This window comes from Cavia porcellus, unplaced genomic scaffold (assembly GCF_034190915.1).
Source record: "Cavia porcellus strain 051 isolate PalLab524CR breed Dunkin Hartley unplaced genomic scaffold, mCavPor4.1 scaffold_27, whole genome shotgun sequence".
In the NCBI taxonomy this organism is placed as follows: domain Eukaryota; kingdom Metazoa; phylum Chordata; class Mammalia; order Rodentia; family Caviidae; genus Cavia; species Cavia porcellus.
The window spans coordinates 5,626,052-5,638,432 of NW_026947510.1; the positions used below are offsets into that span (position 1 = coordinate 5,626,052).

Here is a 12,381-nt window from a genome sequence, read left to right on the forward strand (position 1 = left end):
TGGGGGGGGGGTGTCTTTAGGATGTGAATAGATTTCCTGCACTTCTGGTGTTTGACTCCTTGGGTGACTATTATAAAATAAAAACTATAAATTATATGTCCTGTATTAAATTGTTTTCCTTGCAAACCCTGACTACAACAGCTGGACTTGACTTTGCAGGAGAAATTGTGACTCTGAATGTTGCTAACATTCTCCTGTCTTCTGCTTTCTTTTTCTTCTCCTCTCTTTCCTTCCCCCACTTCTTGTGTTTTCAGCTCAGTCTGGAATGGAGGCTTGCAGCAAACAGACTGGATTCAAATGTGGGTTCTGCCATTTCTGCTGTGCCTCTGGGTATCAGAGCTCCCTGTAAAGCTTCTGGGTCGAGGTCACATGAGCTGGCAGGAGATGGACCAAGGAGTCAGTGGGACTAATAAGATCCACAGGAGCACCATGGGCTGAGTGTCAGCCGCAGAGTGGAGGAAGATCAGAGGGGAGATGTGGCTTCTCAGAGCACTGGGACTTGAACAGTGCCACAGAGCCACCTCCAAGTGGGTCTGGGGCATAGCAAAATGCAGAACTGCAACAGCCTGAGTGTGATGCAGGCCTCAGGCATGGCTTGTGACAGGAAGGACTGATCACTTTGTCACAGAACACGATTCTGCTCTGCAAGAACAAGGACAGGAGCACAAGATGGAGACAGAAGGTAGAGAAAAGACTGCTCTCCAAAATCCATACAAAACACCGAAGACTGATTACTCAGCACGTAATCCCATTAAGCAATGGGCCAGAGACGAAACTGTACGCACACAGCAGAGCTGGGATGGACCCCAGACCCTCGCTCATAGTGGATCCTACAGAAGCAGACATCAGCATCCCAAGACCCAGCCGTGTGCTTTTGGCGTGACTCAAAGAGGTGAGGACTTGTGGCTTGTCAACGTGGGCATATGACAGTGGCTCTGTTACAGTCACCCCTCGTTGGAAGCACCCTAAGTGTGTTTGGCAGTGGGTAAACTGTGGTCCATTCTGAGGATTGAGCATCATTCAGCACCAGCAAAAAACAAGCTGTGGCACCCCAAAAGGACACAAGGAACCCTAAGGTGCAGCAATGAGGGAGCCAGTCCAGCTGGTGACACCATTTGGGGAGGGACAACCTGAAAAAGATGAGGGGTTGCCAGGAGCGGGGATGGGGAACACAGGGGGCCTTCAAGGGCAGTGACCCTCTGTGTGACACAATCATGGAGGTCCTTCCTACACCTCCCTGTCAATGTCTGGTCTGTGATCCTTGCCAACCTGGTACCTTGTCTCTGGTTTTCGCCCCTGGCCTCAGTTTCCCCACCCATGAAGAGGAGAGGCGGGCATACACCTGAGGGTCAAGGAAAGCAGTGGTGGGTGTGGAAGTATGTGTGGGGGGCACAGTGGGGACTGGGCCCAGGTGCTCAGTCCTGTTCCTCCTTCCCCCCTTCTTATGCTCAAGACCCCACCCTGGTCCAGGAGGGGGCGCCACAGAGTAATTTTTGTTCCCATGTCATCCACAGACGGAGAACAAAGCAAAGAGATCTCTGGTTTTTTCCCTTCTTTTTTCTTCTCCCTCCCTCCATTTCTCTCTTTACGTCCCTCTCCTGTGTTTTGAAACAAAGTCTCACGATGTAGTCCTGGCCACCTTTGCACTTGCTGTGATTCTCCGGCCTCAGCTTCCTGAGAACAGGAATGTCAGGCTTGTTCTACTCCATGTTACTTTTTCCCCCTTCTTCTAAACAAGTCTCATTTACAGAGGGGAAATATTCAGAACCACAGAATCAAACGCACTAAATACACAACCACTAAATCTTGGAAAGGGGAAGAAAGAACTAGCAGTGGACCCCGACTCCCATCTCTCTGGTGGGGAGGCTGAGGCCTGAGGGCCTCTGAGCCTCAGTTCCTCCATCTGTAAGGAAGGAAACCTCCTGTACGACCCCTGGGACTCCTTCATCGTTGACCCCACACTGCTAGCCATGTGTGCCTTCAGAACTGGGCCCAGGGAGGAGGCACCTGCATAAGAAACAGCAGCGACCACCCCAGGTTGTGACGACTCCCCAGAGCCTCTGTCACAGACATGGCCTGCAGAGCCATAGCATGGGTTCCATCCCAAGCCTGCCATTATCTTGCTGTGACTGTGGGCAATGTCTCTCTGCGCCTCAATTTATTTGCTGTAAGATGGTGACAAAATATTTTATCGCCTAGGCCTTTGCTTTAATGTATCACACTCACCCACTTAGAGTACAATTCAGTATTTCAGAGTTGTGCAGCCTTTGCCACAGTGCTTTTCATCACCCCAAAGACACCCTGTATTCTTTCGCAGTTGATCCATCAGAGCACAGCCATACCTGAGCCCTTGGGGACGCCTCAACTGAATCTATCCCACGGTTTGTCTGTTCTGGCTAAGGTGGGATCCTCTTATCCCCAGCATCTTTCACTCCACATGACACTTCTGAGGGTCACTACACTAAGGCCTAAGTCCCAGTTCACCCGTCCAGCCTAAAGTCTGCTGTCCCCTCTGCCATGGTAAGCATGGCACTTTGCTCTTCAGCCGCTATGAATATGCTGTTGTGGGCAGCCCACACAGGCTTGCCCACGGTGATAGATGTGGGGTGGCCCGTCACTGAGATCTGGTCTATCTCCCTGATGGTTTCTCATGTGCCACCAGGCACTCTCCTGTCTTCTCCTCAGCTCCTTCGCCCGTATTTGAGTGGGGTGACTGTGCCCACCTCTGCATCACCTGCTGAGGGACATGAGAGGCACTGAGAGGAGATGAGGGGTCCTGGCTTTATAGGAACAGAGCCACCACCTGAAGGCTCATGTCCCAGCAGGGGAACTGGCAAAGTACCCAGTAATCCAGGGAGGGACTGGCACTGAGAGGGCATACCACGGCTAGGCAGGCTAAGGACAGCCATGGTGAGCCCGGCAGAGGCTCTGAGATAGGCTGGGTCTGAGCGTCTGAGAACAGAGAGGAGGCGCCACCACAGGGAGTGAGGAGGCGCAGAGGGGGCAGTGACTGGACTCGGAGCCTTGGGCCCACATCTGCTGCACTCGGAACAGTGCTAAGGCCCAGGCAGACACTCCCTATCGGAGCCCAGCCAAGAGTCCCGATGGCTTATCTGAAGAGTACAGGGAGACAAGCATAGTGTTGCTTCAGTGACTGGGAAGTCAAGGTCTCCAGATGGCTCCTCCTCCACTGCCAAAGCAGCCACTGTTTATTAGGTGGGACTAGCAAAGGATTACAATTTGGTGGAAGACTCAGACTCAGGAGGGCATAGATAATCACACGCTAAGAAGGATCTCATCCTGGAGTATAATCCTGGGATGACTCTGGAAGGCGTAGATGATCATATGGTAAGAAGAATCAGTGAGAAATCTCAAATAGAAGGTATTATTAATCCCAAGCCTCCATTTTATCATCCTTAGAGAAGTGTGCAAAATTAGCCATTGTGAATTAGTGGTCCCGACAACTTCCCTGCCTAATCTGCCTGCCTCAGATGGTGGCCAGTGAAGGAGCGCAGAGGGTGCATGAGATGGGCTGCGGCTCCAGAGGTCGGCCCTGGCACAGGGCAGGGTGAAGAGTGACCTTTCCTCCCCCGGGACCTGAGCGGGGCTCGCTGTATCCAGTGCTTTGCCACCCAGTGTCACCAGATCTGGACACATCCGCAGCTGCTCTGTAAAACTCAGCCGGTGGATAGTTGGAGGGCTCCTGTGGGTCCCTCCTGTGAGCTCCTTCCTGTGGGTCTTGTCCCTTGGGTCCCTCCTGTGAGATCTCTTCTGTAGGTCATGCCCCTGGGGTCTCTCCCATGGGTCTGTCTTCTATGGGTCTGTCCCATTGGTCTCTCCTGTGAAGTTCCTTCTGTGGGCTTCTCCTATGTGTTTCCCATGACTCTCTTGTGCAGGTGCTGTAGGAGGGGCACACATGCTTGTCTGTGGGGAGACATGCCTCTCCCCTCCTCTCAGGCTCCTTCCTTCTACTTACTAACCCTCCCCCCTTGTCCCTGGCCTCCTCCAGCACGCACACACAAGCAGGCTCTATACCCAGAGGCTTCTCTCCCAAGGAGCAGGCTAGCTGTGTGCCATGAAGACAGAGGGACAGGGCACCCTCAGCACAGCCTCCATGGACCCTCCCATGCCCTGGGTGCTAGAAAGATCCATTTGGTGTGCAAGTCCCAGTAGGACCTGCACTGTGAACCCTCATGCATGGTCTCCATGGGGGACAGTATAGATGGCCTTGCCATAGCTCTGCAGAGACATGTCCATGACTCCATAGACAGAGGTGTCACACAGCACAGATGAGCTTCACAGGCAGAACTGACCATGAAGAAGCCATGCAGGGAGCCTGCAGCTAACAGGGAGCAGCTCCGAGGTAGAACTTGTCCCATGTTGGAGGCCCCAGCTCAGAAAGAAACCAGTCCAGTGGCTTAATCCACACAGGTTTATTTCCCACATTTGCCACCCAACCCACTGTGCCAAGGATGGATCTGGGCCTCCCACCTTCAGGCCTGAGCCCCCCACTAATAGCATGGGCTGGGGAAGGCCTGGACTGAAAGTGGCTCTGCACCTGGGGCCTCCTGTCCTGCTGGACACCTTCTGCAGCAGACTCCTTACTATGACCAGCACAAAACTCCAGGGCTCAGTTGACTTTCCCAGGCTGGGGCCAGCTCTGCCCACACAGCTCTACTGGGTATGAGGTGCGTGGTGGCCAAAGAATGTAGAGAGGTGACGCTGGGTCTGGGTTTGGAAAGAGGGACACCATTAAGGCACACGCTGTGACCTGACCCCAAGTCATCTAAGTCCTCACACTTACTGGGGAATGATTATCCCTAACACAACTCCCTTTTCTCTGGGGACTTAGTTGTATTCTGGGATGGACCTTAGACTCCTCACAGACCACACCCCAGAAATCTTTCTTAATTTTTCTTGAAGCTGCTGTGTGTCTTTTCAGAAGTCAAGTTTATCAATCTATTTAAAGGAACTAGTTTTGGTCATATCCATCTTTTTAGGCTCATCTCTGCCTGGACTATGTTTCTACCTCTTCATTTTCAACATTTGCATGTCTTTATTTTGAATGTCTGCAGTAGACAATAGATTTTTTTTCCAATTGAAGAACTCTCACTTTGTCCACATTTTAACATCTTTAGGTATAATTCATATGCCATACCACTTGTCTGTTTAAAATGTAAAGGTAGGGGATTTAGCTCAGTGGCATAAGTGCCTGCCTTACAAGCGTGTGGTTGTGAGTTCGATCCCTGGTACCAGTGGTAAAAAAAAAAAAAAAAAAATGTAAAGGTAAACGACTTTTAGTAGATTCGTGGACCCGCGCAGCCATCCTTGCTCTCTAACTTCAGGATACTTTCATCCTGGCCAAAAGAAACCCAGGCACGGTCACCCCATTTTCTTCCCAAATCTGCTACTGGACAATTCCTGCATCTGTCGTGCCTGTGTTGCTGTTTATTTTTAGGTTCACCATGCTTCATGATGGTCAGAATCTCACTTCCTTTCTTGGGCCTTTGGTATACCACATCTGCCCATCCTCACGTCAGGGACAGTGGTCCCCATTCTGTGACTGTCGGGGACGTTGCTTTGGTGAGAGTCATGCATGAGGGTCTGTGTGTTGGGTCCCTGCTCTGGGATCAGCAACTTTAACTAATATGTTTTGTCTTAGTTACTTTCTCGCTGTTGAGACAAAATATCCAACACTCAATGTTAAAGAGGGAGAGGTTTATTTAGCTCGAAGTCTGTAGAGGTTTCAGTCCGTAGTCAGCTGGCTCCAAGGCTGGGTAGATGACAGAGGGGCATCGCAGAGGAGAAACAGTCCATGGCACACAGGCAGGCAAGAGAACACTAACTAGCCTCTTCTCTACCCTATATTTACATAGGCTCCTGGCACTTGAGTGGGGGTAGCACTCACACCCTTAATCCTAACCAGAACTATGCCAAACCAATCTGTAGACTAATTTAATTATCACACACCCTTGGTCCCAGCATCATGCATTGTAGATCTAGACCTCTCTAAAAGGCACCCCCCACCCCACATCCCATGACTGCATGAGGCTTTGGGAGGGGGACATCCAGACACAGGCCACAGCACACACTATTGTGCTAACTCTCATACTGGGACTTTTGGGGGGGCATTCACTGTTATTTTTTTCCCTCCCCATATTTTCTTCTTTGGCTACTCTGTGTGTTGGTGTGGCTGAAAAGTTACATATTCTATTTTTTATTATGGTTACCAATATTTTAAGGTTCATTTTATGTCTAATTATCCCTCCAACTATGCTCATCTGCACCTCTTCTCCCCACAAATGAACATTGTGTCCACTGTCCCGTCTGCTGGGTGTCATACACCTGTCCTGCACCAGTGGTAACCGCTGTGCCTTCCATCTTCAAGGTTATTCCTTATTCTTTTTGCATTTAGTATTGCTATGAAAACTTGATTTCGGTACGAGCCTTCTGCCTTTGCTGATTTTTCTCTCCATTATCTTGTCAGATCTTTCCTTGAGTTTCACAGAATGGGCTGTGGGACTTGCTCTTTGGCCTGGCTGCGTCCTCTGGTTATAGACGTGTGGCTTCCTGAGAAGCCACTGGTTCCCTTCCAAGTACTGTACCACATCCATGTCCCACCCCATCACGAATGCACATGCTCAGCACTCATCTTACTCTCCAAGGCTTGGCATTTGCAGTTTAAAAAACTTCCTTAGCCAATCTAGTAGATGTCTGGTAGTAACTCATTTATGGTTTAGATCTGCATTTCCCTAAAGACCAATGAGATTGGGCATCCTGTTTTTTGCCATCTATATGGCTTCTTTGCAAAACGTCTGTTCAAATATTTAGGCCACTTAGAAAATCCAACTGCCTCTCTGAGTTGTAGGCACTCTACATTTGTATTTTTCTCTAGTTTATGTTGTATCTTTTTGTTTTCTTTTCTTTCTATTTTTTTTTTGACACAAAGTCTTGCTATGTAGTCCAAGCTATTCTTGAATTTATTAAATAACTTAGGATGGCCTTGAAGTCATGTTGATCCTCCTGCCTCAGTCTCCCAAATGCTAAGATGACAGGCACATGCCAGCACACTCAACTTGCAGGTATTTTCCAAAGTGAAGTTTTGAAGTCCATGCCATGATTTTTCTTTTATTTTCATTGTCCTAGGAAATCTTTGTCTGCCTTAATATTTTCTCCAGTGTTTTCTTCTAGAAATTTTACCATTTAGATTTATGTCTGTGGCCCCTTTTGAGTTAGCTTCTGCAAATATTGTAGGTTAAAGATCAATGTTCATTTTCTCCCACACAGCATTGAAGATACTAAAAAGAATCTCAGGCTATTTTTGCCAACCACATGGGTGCTCACTTCTGGTCCTCCTGCACTCCTGGTGTCTTACTTTTCTTTCATTGCTGAGATAAAATACCTGACACTCAAAGTTAAAGGAGAGAAGGTTTATTTAGCTCACAGTTTGTGGAGGTTTCAGTCCATAATCAGCTGGCTTCAAGGTAGGATGTGATGGCAAAGGGATAACCATTCATGGTGATACAAGATACTAAAAGTGGCAAGAGAGGAGGGGGGAGAGCAGGCCCCTTTCCATCCCTTATACTATATGTGGGCTACCTGTCCTAGGGTAGATGTAGCAGTCACATCCTTAATTCCAGCATTGGACCATGAATCAGTCACAAACTGTGGGTTCAGCTACCTCTGAAAAGCCCACCCCCACAACACAAACCATAACCTTTGGCTCCAAGGATCCTCATTTCCCCAGAGGACGATGCACAGTGAAAAAGGGTGTGCCTGGCACTGTCTGGTGTTTCCACATATTTATAACAAACCTTTTCTAAAGGCCATGGGATCCACAGTTGCTGGGGATGGAGCTTTGTCCTTTTCTTCTTCCAGGTGGCCCACATGCCTCTGAAGAAAGGATGACAGAGCAGAGGACATGTGGCCTTGGCACAGGAACCCACCTAGTGCCACCTGCATTGACAGGGGCTTCCAGCTCCTTCCACACTTGAGGGGTCAGGTACTCCAACCCCTGGTATCCTCTTCTTTTTCATTGCCTTTGACACCAAGCCCATTTGTGGGTGGCCATCCCTGTCCCACCTCACTGACACAGGGAGATGCTGCTCTGCTTCCTGGAGGCTATGGCTCCTGACCACCCACTTTGCCTCGCAGGCAGAGGACCTGGGAAGGGGCCTGTCTCGGTTACTTTTCTCTCTTTGCTGAGATAAAACACCTGACACCCAAAATGAAGGAAAGAAAGGTTTATTTAGCTTATTTTGGAGGTTTCAGTTCACACTCAACTGGCTCCAAGACAGGGTGGCAGATGGCAGAGGGGCAACTGTTCATGGCAGCCACAGACAAGACCAAAAGGGCAAAAGGAGAAAGCACATCTCCTTTCTTTCTTTATACTATATGCCGGTTACTTGCCACTGGGCAGGTGCAGCACTCACACCGCCAATCCCAGCACTAGACAATCAAACAATTATTAAAGCTCAACTCAACTGCCTTCGAAAGCCCCACCACCCGTGACTGCATGAGGCTTTGGGGGGATATCCAGACACATACCACAAGTTCTCAGAACCCCTTGGCTTCCACAGACACCACCAGAACCAGCGAGGCCCTGTGAGACCTGCCGGCCTCCTCCCGGAAGCCCCCCAGCCCTGGTCTCAGGGTGGGGGAAGGGCTGCTGGGGGCACAAAGCAGACATCAAACATTAGTTTGCTGTGGTTGCAGTCTGGGCAGTGACAGGTACCTGGGCCTACACCATGATGGGGTTTTGGTGCCCACAGAGCATGGGTGGGGCTGTGGCAGCACAGGTAACCAGTGGTCTTGTCCCTGAGCTGGCTACTTCTCTGCCTGGGAAAGTGTTGAGGCCTTGTACCCAGAGGAGGAGGACAGCAGAGGGGGAGGAATGTCCTGAAACTCTGCCTCTCACTCCTTTTCCACTCATCCAGTACAGTTCCTCCCCTTCCCCTCTGTCCTGCACATGAGTCATGGACAAGGAGCCCAGGGCACCTATGGGCATTGCCCATTGCTGCCTGCTCTCCTGCAGCCTTCTGTGTACCCCAAATGTGGGGCAAATATAGGCTTCAGACCCTCCAGGCTGGGCTCTGCCAAAAGAGGAACTGGCATTGTCCTCTGGCCACAGGGTTCAGGGGACAGAAACCAGATCACAGGATTTGACAAGCCTCCAGGCGCAGTACCTCATGAGTCCTGGGTCAGGGGTCAGTTTCCAAGGACTCGCCAAGAGCAGGGCTCTGGGACACAGCCCGTTAGGTTTATTATAGGGACATGGGGGTGGCAGGCATCAGCCACCGGGCTGAGGTAACTTCTTCGCAGCCTGCTTCTTCCCGGTTGCCATCTTCTTGCTGCCCCTCCTGGCTCTGTTGATATTCAGGTCCACATCAGGCTCCTGCAACCTGTAAGTACCAATGCCGAGAGGGGCAGGCCCTCCGGGTGGGGTCCTCTGGGTGTGGCTCCCACTGGAGTCCTGGGGCAACTTTGACTTTTTTTGCCTGATGCTCTTTCACTTTTTGTCTACCTGAGATGTGCAGTTTGCAGAGGACATGACCATTTCCCTGTCCCCCACGTTAAGGGATAGTGTTGGGCCAGTGAGCTTCCTAGGGGTGGGGACCTGCAAGCCTCAGACCGAGGGCCAGGGCTGTGGGGTTTTGTTTCAGCATCAACAAAGGGTCCCGTCTCTACCACCCAGAAGACTCCATAGGTCAAGGGACAGCCTAGCTACCTCTGGATTCTGTTTCAATAAAACAGTGGATGCCAGGAACTGACTTGTGCCTGGGGGAAGACTTGTGCCCAAGACCACAGCTCTATGGTTTCCCCTGTGGACCCTGCCTAAGCCCTGCCTGTCCTGCTATCCCAAGCCAGGGTGAATACCTACTTCTTCTCAGCCTGGGGAGAGGCGTCCTTCTCCACCCTTTCCCCCAGGGCCACTGAGGAGAAGCTGCCTTCCAGGTCTCCGGATACAACTGTCTTAGTGATATAAGAATCCTCCAGGGTTGGGCTGGAGCCTCGGGCACTGCAAGGAGATGGAGGGCGGTGCTGAGTGGGTGAGGGAGGTCAAGCTTGCTCAGTATTGCTCAACCCATCCCAGGTCCTCAGGAGACAGGGTACAGGGCCCATTGGTTGTTCAGGCCATGTGTGTCCTCACCTGTTCACCTGACACCTGCCTGCTGTTCTGTGCACAGGAAATTCACATAGATCATGGAAGACAGGCACAGGGGAGGGGTTGATGTCACCTAGCATGGCCAAGTTGGCTGGTTCTCAGGTTAGAGTACTAGCCCTCAGCACCCCAGTGATGATCTGAGTCCTCCAGATGTCCTTGGTGGGGACAAAGTCATCCTGGAGTAGGGCAGCCCCATGCCAGGTGACTGTGTCCTGTCACAGCATGATAGCCAGGGACCCTGGAGTCATGTGCCACTAGCCAAGGAATGACCAGGGAAGTGGGAAATGAATGACAGGAGCTGCCCACACCTTGTCCTTGCCTCCAACTGCAAGCACCTGGGACAGAGCAGCTGCTGTTCAAGCCACACCACTGGGATGCCATGCCAGCTGTCTGAAGCTTCGGGGCTCACTGGCCATGGGAGGCAGATCTCATGGACCTGAGAGGCTGGCAGCTTGTCATTCAGTGGCTACATCCCAGGAGGAAAGACCCTTGTGCTTGGGATCTGGCCACTGGGTCTGGAGGAAGCCCAGGTCTTTGGAGAGGCCACCAGCAAGGGAACAAGCAGGCTTAGGGGATAAAGCCCCACCTACCCCGTGACTGTGTTGTTTCCTGATCAATACCGGAGCCCTTAGAGCATCGTTTCCTGAGACAGACTCCTCTCTGCCCTATGGCCCACAGGCCATTGTGCAGAGGCTACTCCAGAATCTGGGTTGGTTGCAGTTTTGGGACCTATCCTTTCCCTCTCAAGAGTGTACATCTCTCTGGTGCGTGATCTACTTTTCTCTGAAGTTACCCAAGAACTACCATAAGCTAACATCAAGTCCTTTCAAATGGTGGGGTGGGGGGGACCTCATTTAGTAATGACCTGATTGTGAACACACAGCCAGCTACATCTCAGGATGCTGTTCAAGGACTGGTATTGCCCAAGTTCCAACTGGGCCAAGTCTCATGATGCTGTGTCCAATTCAGCCAGCGCTTCAGCATGAGGGGATCACTGTGTGAACCTCATGCCCTCCTGGGGGGTCCTGAAGCCTGACAGATCCCACTCAGCTCCCTGGGGGCAAAAGTGGCTGGGACAGAAAATTCCAGGGCTGTGTGGGAATGGCATGTAGGACACAGTGCCATGGGTGACTCACAGGGACCCAGGCCTGTGCGAACATGGCTTCCACATGCATGGCAGCTTGCTGTGTTGTCTACACAGTGCGATTGGTATACATTGTGGGTCAGGGGAGGCACATACTGACGCCAAGCAGATACAATTTGAGGCCAGTGCAGGGCAACCCAGACAATGTAGGGGGCAGGCCCTTATTTCAACCCCCCCAGGGTACTGCCCAGGGCACCTAAAACCTGTGGTCTTCTTTAAGGCGGCTCCCAGTTCACCCTAGATGCTGCTGTTCTAGAGCTGAGGTTACTGCAGCCGTTTATAGCCAGCCGCAGATGCTCAGAGGATCTTGTCTTGCTTCTTCTGTAGGCACCTAACTGCTCCAAGAACTGAAAACTGTAGCATCTTCAGGGACTGGGAGCTCAGGACACGAAGCAGTGGGCAGAAGGATGTGCAGCTGGGCTCTTCTGTCCATGTTCCCAGCAGAAAATAACCCTGTGCACACCATCCGGGGCCCTCTGTCCCCAAGGCAGCCCCTGCTGCAAACGTGTCCCAAAGAAACAAAGCCCTCTTGAAGGAGACTGCTGTTACTCTCTAGTCTCTCCCATTCCTCTTCTGGGCCCCATGGGCTCCTCGAATCCACCCTTACCTGAATTTGTAGTTGTCTGGCAGGAAGTAGCCCTTCTTGCAATCTTGCCGTGTCTGGAAGATCTGTTTCAGCAGATTCTGCTTGCTGAAGCCATACCCATTCAGAACACAGCCTCCGAAAAGCAGCTTCCCCCCTGCAAACATCTGCTGGCAGATGGATGGACAGTGCAATGAGGGCCACTGCAGCTTGGGGACTGGACAAGAGCACTGAGCCTTGCCAGAGGATGGGATTTCTGGCTTCTTGGGCCTGGGAGGTGCAAGAGGCTGCCATCCTCACTGCCCAGAAGCATGACTGAACCTGGCCTAGGCCCCTTGGGCAGAAGGCAGTGTGGCTGCACAGTGTGTCCTCCACTGGGCCAAGCTGCACCAATGCTATGCCACATGACCCACCTAAGCAGTGCCTGCTCAGAGAGCTCATTTACCTGAGACACTTTCTGGGCTTCTACTTCCAACCCACCAGGCAAGA

General features: G+C 51.3%; 1 protein-coding gene across 1 annotated transcript in view; it reads right to left on the reverse strand.

The window, feature by feature from the left end:
- Positions 1 to 9,212: 9,212 nt before the first annotated feature.
- The window catches only part of CUNH3orf20 (chromosome unknown C3orf20 homolog), a 40,514-nt gene continuing 37,345 nt past the window's right edge, over positions 9,213 to 12,381 (reverse strand). Inside the window, exons 15-17 of the mRNA XM_063238594.1 lie at positions 11,917 to 12,059; positions 9,881 to 10,018; positions 9,213 to 9,401 (exon numbers count right to left, since the gene is read on the reverse strand). Coding sequence (XP_063094664.1) covers positions 9,290 to 9,401; positions 9,881 to 10,018; positions 11,917 to 12,059 — 393 coding nt within the window. The 3' untranslated portion in view covers positions 9,213 to 9,289. The remainder of the gene's footprint in view (positions 9,402 to 9,880; positions 10,019 to 11,916; positions 12,060 to 12,381) is intronic.